Source organism: Pteropus medius, unplaced genomic scaffold, assembly GCF_902729225.1.
Source record: "Pteropus medius unplaced genomic scaffold, Ma_sr-lr_union100, whole genome shotgun sequence".
Lineage (NCBI taxonomy): Eukaryota > Metazoa > Chordata > Mammalia > Chiroptera > Pteropodidae > Pteropus > Pteropus medius.
This window is the reverse complement of record NW_024350325.1, coordinates 8,546,119-8,570,960: the sequence shown is the minus strand read 5'-3', so window position 1 is coordinate 8,570,960 and position 24,842 is coordinate 8,546,119. Positions and strand designations below refer to the sequence as shown.

The 24,842-nt window shown below is 35.9% G+C and overlaps 2 protein-coding genes across 2 annotated transcripts; both read right to left on the bottom strand.

Moving 5' to 3' along the window:
• Positions 1–3,143: 3,143 nt before the first annotated feature.
• KCNRG (potassium channel regulator) lies at positions 3,144–10,345 on the bottom strand. The gene is made up of 2 exons (XM_039839394.1): positions 9,245–10,345; positions 3,144–5,962 (listed from the first exon to the last, which is right to left on the bottom strand). Exons 1-2 carry the CDS (start codon positions 9,823–9,825, stop codon positions 5,725–5,727), a joined length of 819 nt encoding a protein of 272 aa, XP_039695328.1. The 5' UTR covers positions 9,826–10,345; the 3' UTR covers positions 3,144–5,724.
• Positions 10,346–11,397: 1,052 nt separating this feature from the next.
• TRIM13 (tripartite motif containing 13) lies at positions 11,398–22,084 on the bottom strand. Its single transcript, XM_039839393.1, has 4 exons — positions 21,948–22,084; positions 21,335–21,449; positions 20,798–20,827; positions 11,398–12,642 (listed from the first exon to the last, which is right to left on the bottom strand). Exon 4 carries the CDS (start codon positions 12,634–12,636, stop codon positions 11,413–11,415), a length of 1,224 nt encoding a protein of 407 aa, XP_039695327.1. The 5' UTR covers positions 12,637–12,642; positions 20,798–20,827; positions 21,335–21,449; positions 21,948–22,084; the 3' UTR covers positions 11,398–11,412.
• Positions 22,085–24,842: the final 2,758 nt, after the last annotated feature.

Genomic DNA, 24,842 nt, shown 5'->3' with positions numbered 1-24,842 from the left:
ATCTCAAGCTTGGCCTGTAAGAAAATCCTTACATTTGTATGGTTGTGAGGGTCGTTGACTAAAATGTGTTAATATTCTTGAAACTTACATTTACTTCTATTAATAAAGCAAAGATCTTTCCCAGTATTAGATTGAGGGAATGAAATAGAGAATTTAAAGTCCAAATAATTCAGTCAGTTAAAACTTTGTAAAATTGACATGGCTTTAATTTCTCAAATGGAAGAGCAAGTAATTGAATTGTGGGAAATGTGCTGGTCTCCAGTTTCGAGAAACAGTACAGCACAAAGACCTAGCAGTCTGGCTGAAGAGCTGTAATAATAAACAGAAATGTGAAAACCAGGAAGACAAGTTTTCCAAGAGTGCAACTATGGCATTTCAAAGGAGATATAACAAGAAATTCCGGAAGGTGGCCAAAAATAGGTTTAGATAACTGAGATTCCTTATTTGAATACTTACTTTTGATGGAGAAGCACAGTTAAGAGGAAATGAAGGTTCTACGAGGTCTGAAACAACTTCTCACCCTAGATCGGGTTTGCTTCTGAGGAAAAGTGTTAGCCAAAAAAAATCTAATAGGAATTCAGTACTGCTTAAATTGTAACCAGGAGTTTAAAAAGTAACTGAAGCAAAAAAAATTTAATTAATTGAAAGCAAATATTTTGGTTTTCTAGGAGATAACTCTTGTTTTGTAGGATTCCTATTTAGAAAGTCAAAGTATCTTGCATTGTTTACCTAGTTATTACTTGCCATAAAAAATAGCCACACATCTTTAGACAGAAATACCATATTATTCTACATCTTTATTTTTTAATATGTTGTATTTTAATGATATGTAAGGAAACCTAAAATGTTAATCTGCACTTCCAAATAGCCTTTTTAAAATCCAGTAATAAGTCTTCTGGATATAATAGAATCTTTCAAACCATTTCACCACAATCTTTGAACCATTTGATTAATCCAAGTTCAGTGAATGTACTACTTCAAGCCAGGTTATCCAGAACTAGGAACATTTTATTTTCTGTATTTCCATCCTAGTTACATCTGACTCACATGCCTGGCCTACTGACTTCTACTGTCTTTTCATGACTCCTATATTATGGAGGTAAGTCAAGATTTAATATTGATTATAGTCATGTAACAGTCATTCTGAACTTGTATTCCCTTAAAGTTCCTTTAATTACTAAGCACTCTTGTAGCATTGCATTTTTATTAACAAATTATGTATATTCCAATTTTTGCTGGGCTATTTTACTGATTAAATGTATAATTTTGTGTAACTTTCAACTAGTTTTTCTACATATATCTATATTTTCATCTCATTTTTTAATCACCCAAGTAAATGTCTAGTAGAAAAATACTATGATTTTTTTTCTGTTGTCTTTAATCAGCTTTCAGACTCTGAAGTATCCTTATCCATCTTTGAATCTATTGTAATTCTTGTTTTCTAAGTGCCTGTTCACTGAGACTATAGCATTCGAAATTTTTCAGTGCAGTTCAGTTCAGACTATTAGATGTCCAGCACTACAGGGGATTGTAAAGAACAGTATAAAGCACAGTCCCAGCCCTCATAAGAACTCATGGAACCTCAGATATTGAAGCCAGACTTTCTTGGGGACTTGAGAACCCAAAGAAATTCAAATTCTTACCAGAATATGAAATGATAGAGAGTAACATGAAATAGAAACACTTGGTATTTTGTATTTTACTCAACTGATAGAGTAAAAAGGCACTTTAAAACAATAATTTCTAGATTTGAGGTGTTGGTGCGAAATCTGAAGGTGCAGAATGCTGCCTACCTAAAAGCTCTATAGTTAGATGAATCCTAGGTACATTTTGGTTTTGGAACAAAGTCCTACTTACTTTTGCCGCAGGTTGTTGCTTTTTCATTGTGCCATGCTTAATATTCATTTCCCATTCACCATGTAAGGTGTTAGTTTTTTATCCATTTAAAGACTTTTATGGTTAGATCTAATCATTTAGGTAAATATTAAGGTACTTTGTAAGCTTAATAATTAGTTATGAGGTGATGAGTTTTCTTGGTGAAATTTGTACATAACTTTTCATCTCTAGTAGGTCTAATAGAATGCCTAATAATTCTTGAGGTGTAGTTCTCTGGCAAATTCTCTGATGGATAATTATGTTTTTTAAAACACTAAGTTTGATGGCACATTGTTCTCTTCCATGGGTTCTTTGGCTCCAGGAAGGTAATAAAATTTCCTAAATTAAAAAAAATTTCCTCTTAGTGGTTTCTACATTGTTAAACTTGATGTAACAGAATCAACTTCTCCAGCAAAAAGGAAAAATAACAGAATATTTACAGAGCTCTTAGCAAGTCTTTATTATCTCAGCAAGGTCTCTGGTGATATGAACATTTCTATTATTTATGATAGAGAACAATACAAAAACTTATAAAGCAAAGCTGAAGTTTGTCAGATGTAAACAGTATATAAGACAAATTAGAAACAACTATGATTCCCTAAACCATATATTTCTCAAACTGCTTTCCCTTGACTGTTTTATATTACTTAGGGCTCCCGATTTCAGATATATTTTGAAAGCAGCCTAAATTAATTCCGACTTTACCAATACCTAAGAACTCTTTCTAATTATGAGTTGTATATTAAATCCAAGAGTATTCAACATTAGAGCTCCTTTTCAGAAAATCTTTGTAGGGAGAACTTCCAGTTGTTTAAAAAGTAAATTATTGAGGTTTAAGAATAAGCTAAAATCTTCAGTGCCTTATCAGAAGTGAAACTGTGAGTGATGGAAAGAAGCTGAAACAAACATTAGAGAAGTGCAAGAATAGGGGAGGCCCAACTATTGATGGTACCATTTAGACTGACAGAACCTTACCGTGTCATTGTGATGATTCATGCTTGTGTATATGAGGTATATGTTATTTGATGAACAAAGTTTTCAGCATGGTTGGCCAAGATAAATTTCTGCCATTATTTTCTTACAATTGCAAATTAAATTGACAAATCAGTTCATTGAATTAAGTGGTGTCTATATGAAAATGTTAGTCTTTTTTTTCTAAAGCAGACCAGAGTTTTTAATTTGCCTGTGGTGCATCTAACATATGTTTTCTTCAAACTACATTTGCCTGCCTCCCTTTTTAAACAAGACTCAGTTTTTTGCATGTCTTCACATCCCAGTTACAATGTCCCACTTATTTTGGAGTGAACACCAGAGGATTACTGAGACAATCTTGACAGATGTGTCTCCAGATAAGATAATCTCTAAAATATTTACTAAAATAAGCAACCTAATCACTTTGAAAGTACACTTCCCCTATTATGAATATTTTTAATTGTGGCAATCTGTCTCCTTCTAAAAACCTCTGCATTGTGAAATCATGGCTTTTGAGACACTATTTAATAAAAGGCTTAAGTTATTTTAATTTAAAACCATTGTCAATGGTTATGAATTGTATTTGTAGTAAGCTCTAAGTGGGAAGGCATTGTTTTGTTCCCTTGCAATATCTCCAATGTCTAGAGTTGTATTTGGCACACAGCAGATGTCAATAAATATTTATTGAATGAATGAATGTTATATGTTTCCATATGTAGTATGTTTCTGTTAGCATATAAAAAAGAACATTTCTCATCTCAAAGTAGTTTTCTGAAAAAGTGAATGACTAAGAACACAATAAAGTAGTTTAAACATTATCTGTCTTATTCCTTGCCAACCCATAGCTACAATTTTTTTGTTTCAGTATTTTTTAACCAGTTACCAGTTTTTAATGATCTCACCAGCAAAGTACTATACAAAATTAAAGTGTGACATATATAACTATGCCAACTATACCCAACTAGTTAAATCACATGCATGGCAAAAACTTACCAGCATAGAAATATTGTGCCCTAGAATATAATGCTAGCAAGGGAAACAAACTGAACACATCACCCCCAAAACTAGGATGACACACTAAAACAGCTAAGTTGGCTTTTCTACAGAAATGAGAGGATGAGTGTCACCCAAAACAAAACTCTTATTCTTAGGGCTTTTTGTCTTATTTGGGTCGTTATTTTCGATTGCTAACCTTAACATTACTAATCTTAAAGTATTTTGCACTTTTACATTATACATAACCTTTTGAGGTAGTTAGGAATTTTTTTTTTTAATCTTCCCTACAACCTAATACACAAATCTTTAATTACTAGAAATTTCTGGAATGCATTTTATTAGGTGGGAGTTTCACAGGATGGGTGATAGAGTAAAATTTGTGTATGAGATAACATACTATGCCATAACTATGCCCCTTACCTTGACATACCTCATACATACACTATCTTTCAGGTATAGCTGTTCTTTATTTTAATAGATAATATATCTACATGGCCTAGTGAAAAGTAAATTTTCCTCCCACACCTAAACCCCACTCCCCCAGTTTCCTCTCCACAGGTGACCAGTATCTTTGCTGAAAATTCCATGCATATATAAGAAAATAAGTTTTTTTTTTTAAACTGAAACTATAAAATGGAAATATCTTTTTCCACTTTATATATTATTCTGCACCTTGCTTTTTTCCACTTATAAATATTTGACAATCCTTATCAGTTTGTAAACTGCTGACTCATTCTTTTTAAGGGCTGTATAGTATTTCTTTGTATGAACCATAATTTACCCATTCCCTATTGATCAACTTTATTTCTGATCTTTTGCTATTACGATGATGTACATACTCACTTGAATGTGAGCTCCTTGAGAATAAAGATTTTTTTCTTACTCATTTTTTAATCTTGAAAACTTATTATAATATACATCAAATGTTCAAGATGTTTTTAAATGCATTAATTGTACTTTTTAAAATGGTGCTCAACTGCTTCCACTCAACGGTTTTTACCTTACTATGTACCTGGTACTCTTTGACTTAATGATTCCTCTTGTAGATGTTTATCCTACTGTTTAAAATGACACATATATAATAATTCCTACAAGAGGAACCACTAAGTCAAAGTGTATGGTTATTTTAAATGTTAATAGAAGTTATTTATTTTCACCAAACTTAGGTACTAATTAGTAATAAACATTATTCCTCTAATTGTTTGGCACAATGCTTTACACATAGTAATGCTAACTACTGAATGTATTGAGCTCACAATCGAAGTGAGAAAAATTTGTTTCTATGAAAGCAGATAAGTCTATGGAGAGGAAAGGGCTGATTAATGTACCTGGAAGAGAAGGAAAACAGTCTCACAGAAGAGGTGCAATTGAAAGTGGGTCACCCATCTTCTTCATCATCATCATCACTAATAGTTACTATGCCAGGAAATGTGTTGAGTACACGATCTCCTTTAATCCTCATATATTCTATAAAGGAGATATATTTATTATCCCCATTTGATAGATGAAGTTGAGGCACAAATAAGTTAAATGACTTGCCCAAGTCATATAGTTAGTAAGTGAGTAGGCTGAGATAAGAAATCAAGCAGTATGATTCCAGAGCCTATTCTTGAAAGTCATTTAAGTGTTCATGAAGAAGAGAAAGGGAAGGAGGCATGGAAAGCAGAAGAAATATGTCCCAAAGCACCAAGTGTGCACAGTGTTGTTCAGAAAGCAGTAAGCAGTTAGTGTGGCTTAAGCATTGTTGCCCACAGATGGCATGGTAGGAGACAAGGCCAAAAAGTAGGCTGAGTGCATATTTGACTAACGTTTGCCCTAAATATGGAACCTCCATACAAGAAAATGACAATTTCCTTTTACTCTAAAAGAGAACAAAAAACCTCATTTCTTTTTCTGAGATTGCTCTAGCATGATAGTTGCCTCTGGTTTCACTGCTTTGTTCATGGCGAGAGCTTCAGGCCTTTTTATCCTTTCAAAGCTATAGCATTCGGTTTTGTCTTCAGATATTGTTCTAGTGCTGACCAGATGAAAGCCTTCTGTTAATAAAGTGTCAATCAGTAAGCCGAGGACATTAGTTCCGTTGGCCAATTTTCGGTTATCAGGTTTTATAGATACATACCTAGGACACACAAAAAATGTTTAATTGTAAAGCATCTCTTTAATAATTAACAAAACTAAACACACAAATTTAATTTATAACTTCAAATAAAGGCATCATACCATTTTTGATCAGATATTTTTTTGAGACTTCATTTATAAATCCAAATCAGTAATTTTAGGCTGATAATTTAATAAACAGAGACCTTGCTTTGATTTCCAAAGTCATTTTTATTCTACATTTAAGAATACAATCACCATTGATGAATTTTCATTGAGAAACTAGTTTCTGGAGCAAACAATTTGATCAAACAATTAAATTAGCTTGATTTTTATATAATTTAACTATTTTGAATTTTTGTTTTCAATTTACTAAATTGTTTCAATCGATTCAGTCATTCTAATGAACATTTTATACATTTACAGTTTTCCCCCTAGATCTAATTTTACCCATTAGTGGCACCGATATTACAAATTTCCTTTTGTAACTGTCCTTTCAAATATATGTTTTCAGGTGAAATTTTGCAGATATAAAATGTCAATAAGTCTTTATTGTCAATTTTTACTCAATAACTGTGTTGTTGAAGAGCAAAACATAGGGTCGAAGCCTCTGGAGGTGAAATGACAAAACTTTCTATTTCCTGGGAAACTCAATAGAACAATTCACATAATTCAAGAAAAATATATCCGAACTTTTCAGATTGGCTATTTGGCTTTAATAATGTCAACATAACATAGTCACATAGACATAACTATTTTACTCCTTCACCTACCATCGAGGATATTTTTATGTCTTTGTGTCCTCCTACAATTTGTCTATGAGAGATGAAGAAGCAGCTAATTTAAATTAGTTCCAGGCAGCAACCTAAACTATCTGCAGTTTTATGGGGTAAAAAGAGCCTTGGGGACATCCCTAGCCTCCTTTTAATTATGATTGAAATAGAGTAGTTTATTGTAGCTCACATTTAGAAGCTCACTGTAGGCGAAAAAAGCTGTAATAACATGTAAGAATTACAGCTCTACAAAGTACCCACCAAAATATGTTTGATATAGCAAATTTTTAACCTTAGTAAATCATTCCATCTACCCCCAAGCCCCAGATCTTGATTGTATAAGCCTAGAAACATTTTTCAAAGAGAAAAAGTGTTAAAAAACATCTCACAAAATTAAGATACAAATAGTACATAGTCGGTGATAACAAAGTGGAACGTACTTGCAGGAAGTCACTGAGCCAGAGTACTTAATTCCGCATGAGGCCAAATTAAGAAATGAAAGATTTCAAGGCACAAGAAAAGAAGAAACCAATGAGAAATAAGAAATCAAAACGCATTTTAAATCTTGAAAGGGAACTATTCTTTTCCACTTGAGTGAGTTTAAAAAGGAAAAGTGAGATAGACTAAAGGCTACCAAAGAGACTAAATCCTGTGACTATAACTTGAGCCTGATACTGTTACCACAGCTGCAGGATACAAATCAAGTATTTCTAGCATTGTGAACAACCTGCTAGGTTAACAAGACCTTAGAGTAGTAAATCATATTAATGGAACATACCAAACAGTACAAATGATACACCAGACTCCTAGGAGCCATTCAGACTTAACTCCTCCACCTTCTACCTTTAAAAGACATCTAAATGGACAGATTCAGTCTAGGGCATGAACAAGAAATCAAAATGACTGCTAGATAGGCAGTCATCTAAGGTGGATCTTTTAAGGCCAGAGGTGTCATCCGGTCACCTGAAATCCTAATGATGTCCCCTTCTTCAGGTTATCAATCTCTACTTTGAAATTAGCACTATATTAAAAAAAAAAAAAATCAAACACTTCTGGGATGAAAAAATTCTGAACTTCAACAGAAAACAATACTGTTTGGGGCTAAAAAAATTAATTTTAAAAATAGCTTCTGGTTTTGGTTATCTATTTTAGAAGTTTAAATACAATACCATTCTCACAGTAAAACTTTTTGTAGTATTTATAAAACACAAACACTTTAATAACAAAGAAGAAACCACTTGGCACTGTGTACACACGAGAATATCCCAACTTGAGATTCTAATCTTGTTTTACAATTATTTTCTCCAAATGCGTATTTTCTAAAGAGCATTTTTAGTATTTCCAGGGTATCTTTTTTATCTTGCATGTTTCCTCTTAAAATCAGTAACACTATTTTTTCTTAGGTTTCTAACTTTTTAAAAAGGGACCCCCAAAGATCTTAACTACTCAAATTTTTAAAAAACAAAAACTGGTAATTTCCTGTTTTTGTTAATGCCCTACCAATGAAAAGGAAGTTGTGCATAGAGCTCTGAGGTAAAGATAGGTTCTTAGTTTTCTTCACAATCAGCCTATTAACTGGCTCTATTTTCCCAAAATGACATTTCAACGTCTTTGGAAGGGCAGAAAATTATAAGTATAAAAACTTAATAATTAGTATACTGCCCAGAGTTCTCCAATTGGTAAGCAAGAACAAGGGGTATGTTGTGGGAGTGGCAAATATTGGTTGGTCCTAAAGGCTACTGCTGAAGAAAATATCTCAAAATACCTTTACCCCCCCAAAAAAGTAATTTTATTTTAAATACTATAAGAACGTATGTAGACTTTTTTCTTCCTGAAAATTCAAACCAGCTTTCATAGATAGTAAAATAATGGGGGACACCAATAAGATATTTTTAAGGGAAAAAATGTATCTGACAGTAGAGTGGAAAACAGCCTTAAGGTCCAGCCAAGAACAATAGGAGAAAGTGAATAACTGACTCAAGAGCAACTATCCTTAACATACTGACAGCCTATCCTAATATTTTAAGTTGTCTAAAAGTACCAAAGTTATAAATTTGCCATAGAATATATCTGCCTTAATGGTGTTTAAAAATAAAATGGGATGGAGAAAAATCACTAGTCAAATCATGTAGCCTGAAAGAACAAATAGAGAGTAAAGAAATCAGGACAAATGACTGAGCCTTTACTATATGCCAGCCACTAAAAGAATCTCGGGGAAGGAGGGGCTAGGGACTTTCATTCCTAAACCAAATTCATTAGCAATGTTCCATAATCTATAAAACTATTTCCTCCCAGTTTTCCCTGCAGTCTTGGTTTATTCTTATTGTCCTACATAATAACAATACCCTCTTTCACTCTGAAAAGTATCCCAGTTTGGACAATAATTATCTGGTCATTCTACCCAACTCTGTTGGTTACTTCAAAACATCGAGTCATCGCTTTTTCCAAGAAAAAGCTCAGACATGAGAAACTTAGTTTTGAGAAGTAACATCAGGAACTGGTAAAGAGAGATGCTTCTAAGTTCAAAATACCTGACTCCAGTTTGGTTATCAGTAGTGCTGTCAGAGCCACACTGGAAAACCAGGTCATGGTAAGAAGGTCTTTGTGGAGGCAGTGGAAGCAAGGTCTTCGGAGGAGGGGAAGAGTTACTAGTCCAGGTAGGTGCTGAAGGTTGCTCTATAAACACTGTAATCCTCCCAGTTAGCATCTCAATTGTTTTGCTGCAAGAGCCAAACACCTTGAAAAAAGCTTGAGTGTTTCGGCTTAGGAAATGTATTTCCACAAGAGCAGGTCTTGGTTGTAGCAAGTGTTCTTGGTTTAAGAGATGAACCAGAGGATCAAGTTCATAGAAAAGAGCCTCTCTCTGAAGCCTAAGATAGTCTGAAAAGTCAGTGGGTAATAAAAGTTGTTGAGTTCTCAAAAAATCTAAGATGAAACTAAATAAAACACCATCTCTGTCCACAAAAATCTGGCCACCATCCATCTTGAATTCTTGGTCTCTGCCATCTAACATTCTTGTCAACCGAGAAGCAGGAAACTGCTTTATGGTCGAAAACCTTGTTGTGAATATCTTCCCTCCTACATTCAAAGTGACCAGTTCCTGACTACTCATTCTTCTCTTGCTTCAAACTAGTGGCTACAAACCATCAGCTAGACTTAGGAACTTGTACAGTTTAACTATAACCACAAATGTCGCTACTTATATATTATGAGTAAGTAGAAGGGGAAAAAAAACAGAGACCTAGATTCCCAGGTAACCACTAAAGCAAATAGTGTATCCATAGCTGTGTTTGCAAATTTGAGTTGCTGGGGAACTTGCAATATACAAAATGGAAAAAGCAACAGAAGAGGAACTGGATAGTTTAAGGAAAACTGTCAATGTACCTAAGGATAGGTGTCAAATAGATCCCTTTCCTGTATTCCATAAAAAAATTCTCCATGAAAACCTACCGCAAATTTATATTTAAAAAAATACTGAGAACAGAAAAGACCTCTTATCTACTGTGAGTCTTCATGGCAGATTTACAGAGAAATATTGCCATGATTTCTTATGATCCCTTTAGTAATTTTAATCATGTATTGCCAGGGATGAGAGCCATTACTTCAACTAGCAGCTTAATCTGACTCTTCTCCTAACTAGAATAAGTCTTTCTTTTGTACCTAATCTAGTTGTCATCTTTTTTCTCCTATACCAGCAGCTAGTGTTGTCTCCTTTCAACCAAATTTAAGGGCTCGAGTAAAGACACTCTGAGTTTTCAAAGAAATGTCTTGTTCCACGACAGAAATAAGGTAGACTAGAGAGCAGTTTAAGCTTGGGTCATTTTTATTTTCATCTGAATTCTAAGGTAGGTGAGAAAATTAAACATTTTTTATTCTTTGGGAGGTAGGGCATCTTTATGCCATGTAAGCAGACAGGTCAGCATTGTTTAGCGATTACTTTGCACTTTATAATAGCTGATACATTGTTTCATATATTGTCAAATTAGTCTTACTGCTCTTAAATTCTTTAAGTGGATTGGTTTGGTTGAACAGTTGCCATACTTTGAGATGATAACACAACACTTAGCTGCCAGTAAAAAGGAAGCTTTCCCATTTCCTTTTCTTATCATGTGTTAGATATTTTTTTTAACCTATGCCTTTGCTTACACACCCATCTAAGTTTTACAGTTTCATCAAATTCCTTTGGTGATAAATTTACAAGGCGTAAGGAGAAAAAGGGAAGCTGAAATCTCCACCCTCCTTAAAATGTACACTTATCACAAGAAAATGTCAGTTTTTATTTACATGAGATTTACATTTTAACAAAAATGGATAGCAACCCTCTGTAGAAAAATTTGGAAATCTAATCCATCTATATATTTTCCTTTTTCTAAAGAATGTTCAAAAACACTACCTCATCAATACAATCTTAGATCATGTGCTCTCTCATCTCTCCTTTTTACATAATATAAATGCAACCAGTATTGGGGGTAAGATGCTTATTCCAAAAGCACTCTTTAAAAGGGAAAGACCCAGGACTGTACTGTTAAATTTCACTTTTATCTTTATGCTACCTAATTTGAACATTTATAAGACATTATTTTTGAAAGGAATATTTTTGGAGGAAAATATCTGACTGGAATCTTTGACCAAATCTGAACTGCCACTCTGTTCTCTTAACAAATGTCTTAACAAAAGACAGATATTCTTGAAACAGATTTCATAATAGTTTATATTTGCACATAAATTCTGCCACATTATTCAGCACCACCAAAGTAAAATTCTTGAATCTTTCACTGAAAAAGAAAAACCCATCTGTCACCTGTTTCCAGTAAAAAACTGACTGTTCTATAAAATCAGGTGATTTAATCAGATAGGAACTGAAGTGTGAAAGATGGTCTTTCCAGGTTGAGAATCCATCAAATAAGGACCATTCTAGGAATATAGTAGGACCAAAGAAAATGAGAAGGCCAAGCAGAATGACTACCACAAATAACTGATAAAAGCTCCAAGGAAACTTGCTAATGAATGTGCCAGTGTCTTGAGGCAAAGAAAGTTTATCGACATCCACTAGTTTTATGTCTTCCCACTGACTAGTATCAAAGTTCTTCATTAGAGGGCTTGTGGGCAAATTAGAGGGAGGTAAGGGAGTTTCCTTGATCACTTTTATTTTCTCCCTGAACTCCTGCATTTGTTGCAGAAATATGATAGGTTCTGACACGTCTTTGAAGGCCTCAGCAATGTTAAAGGCCATCCGTTGTTCCTGCAAGATGGTGTTGAGTTTGTTGATCTCTGGGTCATAGGCTTGCATAACTGCAAGTTTCATGGTCTCAAAATCAGACAGGATTTCATTCTTCTTTTGATCTAAGGTGTGTTGTAACTTCTCAAAAAACTCCTTCACTTTATCCGAATCTTTAGTCAGTAGTTGTAGAGATTTCCTTTTGCTAGTTTCCAAGGTATCCAAGCGAGAAAGAGCATCTCCCCGTCGCCAGGTCTCAAAGCTTTGGAAGAGGGACTCAAAGGCATCCCTTTCCTGAGCGTAGGCATCTTCAATAGAACAGAAGACATGCCTGGTGTGATCACCACGAGTAGCACAGATCCCACAAATCAATTGCATATCAGTCAGGCAGAAAATGTTGAGAGGCTGCCCCAAGTGTCCTTTGCACACTGGCATTTTGGGAGAGATCTTGATCTTGTTATACTTCTCCACAATACCCTTCAGAGAGTAATTAACCTGCAGGCTATTGACTCCAGAAGCTGAAGTTTCCTTTCGACACGTGGGGCACTTGAATGGAGATGATCTCCACAGTGAATTCCGCACATTTCCCTCTAAGATCCCTTCTAAGCATTTTTTGCAAAAGTTGTGTGAGCAAGGCAAAACTCGAGGATCATCAAACAGACTGCAACAAATTGGGCATGTAAGATCTTCTTCAAGCAGCTCCATCACATCCTACCATAGAGAAATAAACATTTTATTCCAGTAATCCCCTCCATTTGGACTACTATAATAATAAGAAAAAATTATGTTCATAGACATTAAAAATGATCTTTCACTAAAATAACAAGACAAAGGAAGTAAGAAATTTGGGAAGGGAATGCACACCAAAGCAGATTTAATCTGCTGGGACTAGAACACACTCCTTATTAGTAGGTCTCCCTGTACACAAGGCCTTTGTGTGGGCTTCCCAACAACAGTCTTTGGCTGAGACAGGGTTAGGACCAGGACAACTGCAAGTTGAGCCAGCAGGAGGACCCAATTGTTTTAAAACAGAAAGCTGACTACTAGCTGTCAGAAACAAAACTACTCAGTGTCTGAATAGAATGAACTCTTTAGTCTGGCCCACAATTATAAAATGGTATACTATTTAAAAGAACAGCACAGAAATATAAATCCGAGCAAGTATTCTCATGCAGACTTTTACTAAAAATTTGCATTTCTATTTCAAAGGCAAAATTACAATTATTAAAATCATAGGTAAAAATGAGAGTTGCAATTCATTCTTCCCTAGAAAATTAATTTTTTTTTTAACCACCAGAACAGTAATCAAAGCCATTTGTAGTGTGTAGAACATCAGTTCTCAAAACATGGTGAGCAGAAACCTGGGTGTCCCTAAGACTCTTTCAGGGCATCCTTGAGGTTAATACTATTTTCATAATAATACTGACATTATTTGCTTTTGACATCATGTTGACCTTTGACTGCAAAAGCAATGGTGAGCAAACACTGCTAGAGCCTTAGGAATCAAACAAGGCAATACATAGTACCAAACTATACTACTGGCCTATATTCTTCACCACCACACACCCACAGTGGGGGTGGGAGTAGCCGGTTTAATTTAAGAATGTTCTTGATGAAGCAGTAAAAATTACTCATTTTATTAAATCTCAATCCTTGTGTGACAAAATGTGAAGTAAACACACAGCATTTCTGCTGCATACCAACAGATAGTGTCTGGAGGAAAAGCACTGTTGCAAACTCAAACAACTGCTTTTTTCATGGAACACCATTTTTACTTGAAAGAACAAAGACCAACTATGGCTATTCAGATTTAAGTATATGGCAGACATTTTCTTGAAAATGAACAAAATAAGCCCAACACTTCAAGGGAAAAAAATGACAGTATTTCTTGCCAATGATAAAAGTTGAGTGTTTGAGTGAAAAAGAATTTTGGAAAACATATTTGCCACTTAAGAAGTTGATAGCTTCTCATTAATTAAGAGGTTTTTCTAAAGAGATAAGCGGTGATATTAATGAATGTGAGGTATTTTTTTTAGGAAGGAGATTACTAGACAATGAAATATATCAAGATTTAGAGATCTGCTACAGTGAACTAAATGGTTCAAATCACCAATGTTATTATAAATTGTGAATGTGTAAAAGATCAAAAGACCAATGTGTTTAAATATGATTTCAGATTCCATACGACAGCTAACCTTTAAGAAACTACCACTTGTTGAGTTTAGTATAGTATCAAAGAAGATCACAATTATAAAAAAACTCAGAGGCAGATAAAGGACTCCAGGTATCTTCTATTAAATAGTAATTCATTAAAGAGATCTATAAATATGTAAAGCAATGCCGCTCTTCTCACAAATGTTTTGAAAAAGTTTTTCAAAAATTATTTAACAAATAATAGGTTTATCACTATTTTAATCTTAAAATCTTTGTTTTATAATACGGTAAATATCTACTGTACTGTACATATGTAAATCAAAGCTCTTGGGATCCTCAGTCTTTAAAAGTGTAAAGGAGTCTGAGATCAAAATATTTGAGATCCCTGAACTAGAGAATACTACTTCTCAATTCAAATTTATTATTTTAAAATGTACATTTTAAAACTTCCATCCATAAAGTTTTAAAACCATAGTGATAAATATGTCCTCATTCAGTTTACTTAAGAGTGTGTGTGATATATATGTCACATTACTACTAAAGTAATAAATAAAATAGGATCTAATAATCTATAGGCCATTTTACAATAAATATAATTTTAACAGTAATTTTAAGAGCCACAATTGGAACTACAATCTAGAAGATAAATAGTATTTAAAGGATAAGATGAGCCCGCAGGGCTAATGAATTTATGGTTTTATATTAAGTTGTGAGAAATATATGTATAAAAATATGTGTAGAATTAAAGCAAAGATTATTCTGTCAAATTTAGTGTCATAATGACAAAATGTGTGATGAGCCGAGTTTTCTGAAAAATCTTGTGTGACATAAGAAATCATATAGCCTTTGAAAAGCACTGGGAAGAGAATGGCTATGAAGACTGTTGTACTAAGTTATCAAGCCGTTGTAAAACAGACTCTCTAGAACACAGAAAACTTTCGATGGTCCTCCGTTCATAGTTCTAATTCCACACTTTATCACCTCCACTGGTATCATTGTTCATCTATTCTATGCTAAGGCTAGATTATGGTAAGCAGAAGAAAATTAGTAGGGGCAGCATTCAATAAAGTAAATCTAATCTACTCATCCTTGCAAATATCCAGAGAATCCTATCCAAGCATATTAATAAATAAGAAAAAAACAAAGGATACCAAGTGGTTGAGATGAGGAGAAAAAGGAAACTCAAGGCAAAGAGAAACTTTGAAGAAAACTGAGGAGACTGCAATAGGGGCCAAGAATTTTAAGGCAATCAAGTATGATCCAAAGGAAAAAGGAAAATGTCACATACAGGAAATTTTTAAAAATCGTAAAGTCATTCCAAAGCCATAATCAACTAATAGATCTTAAAATGAATAAGAGTAGGGGAAATAAATGACTATTTGGAAAGCCCCTTTATTACAAAGTGCATCAAAATCACGATCAATCCTATTATTACATTTTTAATAGTGTAATTTACAAAGTTTGGTTTATAATTTAATGATTCTTATTTTCATTCATTTTAAAAGCTAAACACTTTTTTCTCTTCTTCACTTAGTTTTACACTGAAACCTATGACAAAACTTATGTGACCATAGCTCACTTTTAGAGAAAATTGAGACATAATATCCTAATCTAAGAAACCATGGCAAGTTTGTTGCCTCAAAAGTTCTAAAGGAAAACACATAGTAAGATTTTTAGTCTCACTGCATGACCAGTGTGCTTCACGGTAAAGGAATTTATAGATCCTTTTCTTAAAGTGTGGCTAACACATAAAAGTCCGAAGAAATCAGTAAAGCTTAGTTCTTTGAAGAAACTAAAGTACATAGCTCCTTTTGGGGGGCTAATTTTTCCCAATATAGAAGTCAAGAAACTATATGAACAAAATTATTGTTCAGTCATAAAATTTCACCTTAGCCAATGTCAAATTAAGTGTATAAAGGCAAATAAGTTTTCCAAGATTCATTTCTTCCTTCGAATGTCTTTCTGAATATCAAAAAAGCCTTAAGTTTTTGAAGCACAGAAATCCATTTTCCCACCAATTAAAAATTTCCCCAAGTTTTATATCAATAAAGACGAACATATACCTTATTGTCTACCACCTTTCTGGTTTTCAACCTCGTTTTCCTGATGTATCTATATTTTTAATATATTTTTAATTTACATAAATAAAATTCAATCTTTTTGGTATACAGTTCTATAGGTTTTGACAAATGCAGAGCTGAATAACATCACAGATTTATTTTTAAGCAAATCTGCAAGGCAGCTGTACTCAAGGGAAAGCTACAAAACTGCTTTATATAGCAACAACAGCCTCTGCAAATGAAACCAAAACACAACCACCAGAATATTAAAAATGGAAAAGCCAATACTTACAAAGGGGTCATAAAATAGAAGTAAAACCTAATCTGTGTATTAGAGTTATCCTTCCTAGAAGTCCTTTATTTTTAAAGGACTCAAAATGATTTTAATGCAAAAGGTGCTCATTCATTCTTAAACAAAAGTTAATTTTAATAAAAACCTATTCCACTAAAACTTTCCTGTTAAACCTTTGAATTTCATTTGTGGACAGCAATACACAGTTGTTCAAAATATTACCCATGATTTCTTTCCAAATCCCATTAGAGAACAAAAAGAAAAGCCAATGTATACTTTGTATCTTAAGAGATTTAAACCAAATTTCCATCCTGCTTTGAGGCATCTTTGAATTCAGGAATTTCAAAGCCCCATTCAAATACCTGACAAGTAACTAGATAGCAAATATTTGAAAATCATGTCAATGACAAAACTAAATTATGCAAATCTCTACTAAACTGAGAGCCATCAATCTTCTCTTGGAAAAATGCTTAGAATAAAAGGGATCACTTTTTTCCTAAATCAGTTCCTCTCAGCACACTACTCTTATTTTCAAGTAGCATACAGTATTCTATTTTAGTATGAGATCCAGTAATAATGCTTTCTTGAAACTTAGTAAGGGTCCAGTTAACTACTGAATCTGGGTAAGAATATTTATCATATTTTTTGAAAATTTTCACAAGTTGATTAAAAATAACTAAAAAGGGTACCCAATTATAAAAACACCATAATGAGCTAAAAGTAAAACCCCAGAAATATTAACTAAATATGATTAGCTTCACAAAGAGCTCAACCCGATATAGTATTATCTTTTATAAAAATTGTATTATTGGATATCTATGGATCCAGGCCTGTTAGGAGACTGACATACTTGATCTTTGACAAAACACATGCATATTACAGTTTCTCTCCTCACTGTGCAACTGTTTGGAAAGGCATTTAATAATATATAAAATTTACAAAGTTTTAAAGTACTCTATATTAATGTGTAAATTATACTTCATTCTGGCTTTTACAGATTGTTCCATAACTTACATAATCAAAACAGGATTAAGATTTCCAATATCTCAAAAAAGGAACATTAAAATATAGCACATGTAGTGTCTGAAATAGCTTATCTAGTTGTTATGTGGCTCTTGCAAACACAAAAGTTATCTATGTTTCTATACAGGACAACAGTAACTTAGCTTTTCTGTCATCTTAGAATGAGTAGTAGTTAAAATTTCCAAGATACTTCTAGTCAGATTCCTGATATGTAGGGCAAAATGAAGCCAGTACAGAAGTCCACCAGCTTGGAAGGCCCACCTACTCAGAAAGTTCTGAGTATTTAGACTAAGGTGACAATCTCAAAAACAAAAACCAGGTCATTACCAAACTAGCCCAGACTACTCAGAAAAAAATGTGGTTTTTTTCCTTTCTTTCTCTTTTCTGTTACCACTATTTCACTTTGACTTTTTCCTATTCTTTTTTACTCATCTTCCCCATACTGTCTCAATGAGTACAATCTTCTGATTTCCTTATTCTTTCCTTATCCCCCACCCTCCTCTTCATCTTTCTTTCTCTTTTGACTTTCCTCCATGTCTCTTAATAATCACCCAAGATATTATTCTGTAATCCTGTAAGTCTGCAGCAATAAGTCAGCAGGGTTTTACAATACCAGCTGATCAGCTATCCCTATCCCATTTATGTACAACTACTGAGAAATCTAGGTGGATTCCAGATGGTGTTGAATCCCATTCTCTCCCACCCAGATGAAATCAATTTGAATAAGAGTATCTGAATTTGAGAGAAACATAGACAGACTAAATTATTCTCCTAGTCTGGTACCAACCAGGCCCAGATATTATCTTTTACCTGTTAAGAGTTCAAATTAAGTCAGAACTACTGACTTCTGCAAAGGTTTAATGAACCAGAAATGTCTGGTTTCTCTTCCCCCAAATAAATGGAAATGGGCTTAAATGAAGGTGGCAAATTCTTATCCCTAAAACAAATTATCTTTACAACCATAACCGTGGCAATCATTGACCTAAATTATTATCCCCAACAGGTTGGTATATATTTAAAGTTTCTATCATCTAACTCTGTATTTAAGGTTAATTCCAGTTTTCAGAAAGGACTGCCAAAGTCTAGCATTCAGCAGCTAACTAGCTAGATTTACCTAGGTGAGATTATTTACATAGTGAAAATAGGCATTTAATAGAGAACCAATAAGTACTACCTATCAACTAATAAGTTACTTCTCAGATAACTACTGGAAATGTAAATGGTAAGAACAAAGTTCTGTTTGCTTAGTGTGGATTATACACATCTTATTCCAAGTAAACCTAATCTTCAGAATGTCAAGTAGAAAGCTAATGCTAAATTTTCCAGTTGGCTATAATATACTATGTTGGCATTTCTTGCTCATATTCGATACTGCAAATATGCAGGGGGGAAGGAAAAAAACCTCTGAGAGTTTTAAAAGGGGAGCCAGGCTATTGCCAAGCAGGATAGGATATACTTGTGCTTATGCCATAGGAAGGACAATAATTTAAACTGTCAGCAAAAATTTTCAATTCAACTTTTCCTTAGAAATGTATGTACCTACATCTACAAAGGAACTGAATTAAAAAAGACTTCACATTGTGGGAATTTGCTTTATAGAAGGCTTAACTGGAATGTAACTATTCTGTATGTCAGAAGGACACTCATATTTGGTTAACTATGAGAGGTGAGCATAGCACTCCACTCTTCTAGTACCATTCTAGTATCTAGAGTCCCAAGCCAAGGTAATGACAATAGCAGTGTCCTTCATAACAAAAATGGATAATCCAATGTTCCAATGATGTACATAGAGAATATAAGCCAAAGGTCAATTCCTGCCCTAAGTGCAGAAATATAACATATTTACAAAGATAATTACTTTAAAAAGTATGATAAATGCCTAATAAAGAGGACACAGAAAGTTGATACCATACTGAAGTTGGAGAGGTTATCCACGCAATAACTTTTTTTTTTTAAATTGTAAAAGTAATTTAATGATACAAAATGCAGAAAATACAGGAAAAAAAAACCTTTCAATTACATCAGCTAGGAATGACCACTATTATTTTGGTGTATTTCTTCCAATCTTGTGTTTGCGCACACAAAAATTTTAATTAAACTGGTGGCATAACACAATTTTGTATCCACTTTTTTTCATGAATTTGATCATATGTATTTCTCCTATATATATCCTTCTAAAACATGACAATATCTTATGAATATGCTTTTTTTTTTTTTTGGTATTATAACATTAAATGAACACCTTGTAAAAAAGTCTTGGTCCACAGCTCTGATTATTTCCTTAGATAATTCCTTAGATAATTCCTTTAGGTGTATTATTGTTAGGTGGGTCTAAAGTAGGAACATTTTTAAGGCTCCTGAAAAAACTGCCAAGATTCCCTCTAGAAAGGGTATACCACTTTATGAACTCTAACCGATAATGTATAAGTGCCCCACCTCTCCAGGCAGTTCTTGACCTTACAATAGAACCGTACATTTATAGAGTTTAATTAAGAAAACCAATAAGGCATACTTTACCATACCTATCCAAGTTTAAAATATAAAACAGTGAATGGCAGTTAATATCAGCATGTGTCTATTACCAATACATATAGGAAATATATGGCAATAAAAGTTATGGGGAAGGAATAAAACAAATATTGGGCTTAATAAGATCTTAAAGGTCATCTAGCTAACCACCTAACTTGGTAAGTGAAAAACTGAGGGCCCCGCTGTGCAGACTTCTCAAATCATACACAGCAACTGGGCCGGACCTGAGTTTCCCAATTCTTAGACCTTAGCACTATCCAGGAGAATTCAGTATCCTCATGAATAAAATGGAGCTTAACCATAGGCCTTTTAAATCTCTTCTCGAAGTCTATGGTTTTTACAGTTTAGCTTGTAACAGGCTCTCCAGGGAGGAGAAAGAACATTGAACCTGCTTCTGAATACCTAGGTTCAATCACTAGTTTTACTTTTCATAGAACGATGACTTTTACAGTACCTACATAATGTTCTTGGAAAAACTAACATGTGACAATCTTGTAAATTGCTAAATTTTATAAATTTAAGGTGGTTTAATTACATATGAGTACAAACACTGAAAACTAAATACATATAGTGTTATGTTAGAGCATGAGTGTATTAACCAAGAAAGGCCCTGAAAGCGAGGTGGACTCTCTTAGACTGTAATTTCAAGGGAGGGCAAAGCAAGTATTACATAGGCTAGCAGATACAAAGCAATTTCATGTAAATGGGCATATATGAACAAAAGATGTAGTAGAAGTAAGGCCAGGTAACCAACCTATCATAAATGTAGAAAATCAAGAGTATAATCTGGTGTTATAGAAGGACTTACCAAGGAGGTTCAAGCTTAGTTCATCGGCTCCTGTAAAAAAGGTGGTATTTTTAGAGAAAGATAGGAGAGCCTGAAGAAATTTATCTTCTCATTGTACAAGACAGAAGTATAACCAATTTAACAGTTCCATCAAGTTCTCCTGGAGTGGCTATGGCTATGTAAATGAAATTCTAGTTTCAAAATATCTATTACGTAGTCAGAAAACTCAAGCCTTGTTATATAAGGCTCTAGAAACAAGGCACAGGAGAAGGGGGCTGGGCGGAAACGCTCTTATAAAAAAAGAAATGCTGCTGAAACCTCTCTTTTCCTTTGCAATATAAATCTTTGGATTATAACAACATTTCCGATAATTGCCACATAAAGAATTTCCAAGTCTGGGTTCTAATTTTCTGAGTGTACAAAATATGAAGAAAACAAAGATCACCCATGAGGGTGGGAACACACAGTTTAATTCTGAAAGGTTCTGAGCTTAAAGAAATTGGGTGAGCCCTTTTATTAAAAAAAAAAAAAATTGTAGGGTTAAGTGTTGCAGTTTACCTCTGTCCTCTGCAAGCAGGTGTATTCGTCACGGTTAATATTTCCCAGAGCAAAGGAATCAGGATTTGGGTTTTGTTTTTTTCTCCACGTTGTGACTGACAATCAAACGAGGATACTGCAAAGAAAGAACAAAGAAGAGGGTTATTATGCATTAACTTACACAGGATCCTTACTCTTGACGCATTTTTCAGTTGTCCCCCATGAAGCCAGCCTGCTAGGACTTGATGAAAAGACAGAAAGCATGGGAGAGGCTGGAGATCTCTGAACTAAGGAGCTCTCGATCAGCGCGCCCTCCGCGGGGCCAGGCAGCCTCCCAGGGTTCAGTAGCCGGGGGTCGTCGCGTGCTGACTTCTGGTGGTTCATGGTCGCCTTTTCTTTTCTAGGCTATACCGAGGCGTTGGCAATGGCGCCGAGCATGCTCGGTAGCGGAGCTGGTTTTCCGGAGCAGACATGCTGCCCCGGCTGTCAGACACCCACCCGCCAGCCGCTCCTCCCCACGCCCTGCCCCGGCGCCCCGCCGGTTCCCGCAGGGATGCTGGAGCTCAGAGCGCGCTCCCCGCCAGCCCCCACCCCCACCCACGCCGGTCCCTGCCCGGTCGGGGCCAGTCCCCACCCTCGCTGCAGGCTCCAGGACCACCTACTCCCTGAGAGGAGCCGGGCGGTGGGTACTTCGCTCAGACCTCCCGCCTGCGGAAGGGGCCCAGCCCCGAGCTGCGCGGCCGCCGCACCTCCGGACGCGAGCGCTGCGCGTTACGTGCTCCGCACGGCCGCAACGCAGGCTCGCGGCAGCGGCCGGGCCCCGCCCCGCTTCCCCTCTGCCCGGCACCTGGGTCCGCCTCCGCGGCCCGGCTGCGCCTTTGTTCCGCCTCCTGGGTCTCGCCTTCCCCGGGAGTGGGGTGGGTGAGGGGAGGTGGGAGTACTTCCGGCACTTCCAACCGCCACCGCCCGCGCTGCGCCCGAGGGCGGGGAGAATGCGGGCTGCTCGCTCGGCTCCCTTCCAGAGGGCTGCGCGCGACCCGAGGCGCGGCGCCGGGAGGCAGACGGCGACGGCGAGCGGTTTGGCCCCTTCGCAGCGCCGTCCCCAGTGGAGCCACCCGGGAAGGAAGCCGGCGCGCGACAAGATGGTTGGGTTTGGATTGTTGTACTTTTTTTTTTGTTCGTTGCATTTTTAGGAACAAAAAAAAAAGCCCAACCCTTCACACCACTTCATCTGCATCTCTCAGCACCCGAAGCTTGGCCACATCGGTTTGGGGATACCGAGACCACTGTCTACCCCGCACCCTACAACCGGGATGGGTGGGACGGGCACTCGTGTTGAGACCAATGCCTGGGCTCCAGCTAGAGCACAACCAAAACAGGTTAACTGTCGCTCCGCCCGCCCGGCCCCAACCTCGCACCTGTATCTTTTCAGGCTTTAGGCTAAACACTAGCGGCCCAATTCTGAGATTCTGAGGAAAAATACCATTGCTCTTTCCTTCGGAGAGAAGGAAGAACTTAAAAGTGCTTTAAATTGTCTGCCGCTAACGGTTTTTCAGTCAGCCGCTAACCTGACTCCCTATTCTGATGTCCAGCCGCTTTGTCTGATATTAAACACGTTAAACACCAATGAGCCGCTCTAAGGACACAAAGATGAAGGAATAGCTCCTCCAAATTTTACAGTCTTGAGGAAAGCGAAGCACGAACAGAATTAACAATGTGCCCTGGGGTTGAGTTCGCCCAGGTGGGGAAATGGGGGCTTTGGAAGTAGAATTTGGGGGAAAAGTATTCGAGGCCAACCATGCACAGTACTTGGGCCCCCAGTAACTAATAAATGCTTAGCTCAAACCCCATAAAAAAAGCACCTCCTCACTTCCTTCTGAGATGTCCATTGTCTAGCCATGCCCAGGGTCCCTTAAACCCTATTCTGTATGTCCCTTAAACCGAATTTTGCCTTTGTAAAACAATTCCTGTATTAATGTCATTTAGTCTTCATAAGGCCACTGCGGGTGGAAATTATCTTGCAGATGAGGAAACGGATGAAGTAATTTTTCCAAGATAAAAAACAAGAGGCAATGCTGAGACTCTAAAGTCAGATTCCAGGTATAGGTTCTTTCAATAGCATGGTAACTGTCAGTGTCCGTGAAAACTGCACCCCAGTCTCTTACTAAATTAGCTGCTATTTAAAAAAAAAAAAAAACAGCCTGACTTATAAAAACATTTTAAATACCCTAATATTAAAATGATATAAGAGGAGAAATGTTATTAACTCGTAAATCACAATTTATCCTTAATGTAATTGCATAATACATATGTTTATAATTAGATCTGGTTAGTGGTAGATACTAATTAATAAACTACCGCCCAACTAAATGTTAAACATTAGTTAAATATGCATAGAAACCCCTAGACTTAAAAAAAATTGAGAATATTCTATATTAAATTCTCTTAAGCATAGAAAAATAGGAAAGGAAGAATAGCCTCTCTTTCCTTCCATGGTCCTAATAAAATAACAATCAGGGAATCGCCACAAATGGTATAAGAAGAAAAGAGAGTAACCTCCAGATTAAAACCTGCTTGTACAGCCATATCCTTCCTGGAAAAGCACAATGTAACTAGATCCTGTTAGAGATAACAGGGATTGTCAAAATTCTGTCACCCTGGAATTTCCTTCTATTAACTGGTCTTCAAATAAGTATAGATTGGAATTCATATGTCAGCACAGCAATAAGACTATGGAAATATCTTGTTTCTTTTGTGATAAGCATATTTTATAGGTAGAATTTCATATACATATCCATATATATTGTTATTCTTGTATTGATTTATTTCATGCTATTGTTTTTGTCCTGAGCCTTGACAAAGTAAAAACTGTCAGCCTTCCTTCCACCTACTAAGACATGTGATCAGATGTTCCATAACAAAAGGGACAGTGCCCAATTTGGTGACATTGATATGTAAATTATCAGAGTGGGGAACATTTAATAAGTAAGCCTGGAGCAATTGTGTACAGGAGAGCCTCCTCAGATACACTGGAACATTTGTTTTTTATTCTGTCCTTCCCTTGCCCATAGCTGCCAAAGTCATGATTGTAAGACCCAACATTACCCAAAGAGAATTCCTGGCAATACGAGGCACTGACATTGCAAGGTGTAGTGAAAAATACCCAGGCTTGGGAATCAGTTCCACATCTACACTCTAACTCTGCTCCTTATTAGTTTGTCCAAGTTACTTAGCATCCCAAAGCCTCAGGTTTCTCTTCTGTAAAACGGGGATCGTGATTCACTTGATTATGGTGATTAGATAATATATAAAGCTACCGACATCGTGTCTGACACATAGGAGGTACTTAATAAATGGTTGTTATTATTACATGAAACACGAAAACCATGCTGGTTTTGATTACAGCTGCCTTGGATTTGCAAATTTGAGGCTCACATGGTTGTCCTAAGCAGAGCTACGCTGCCTATACAGTAGAGGAAGCTAGTACTATAATTTCTGCTTTTTCACACGCGCGCACACACACACACAC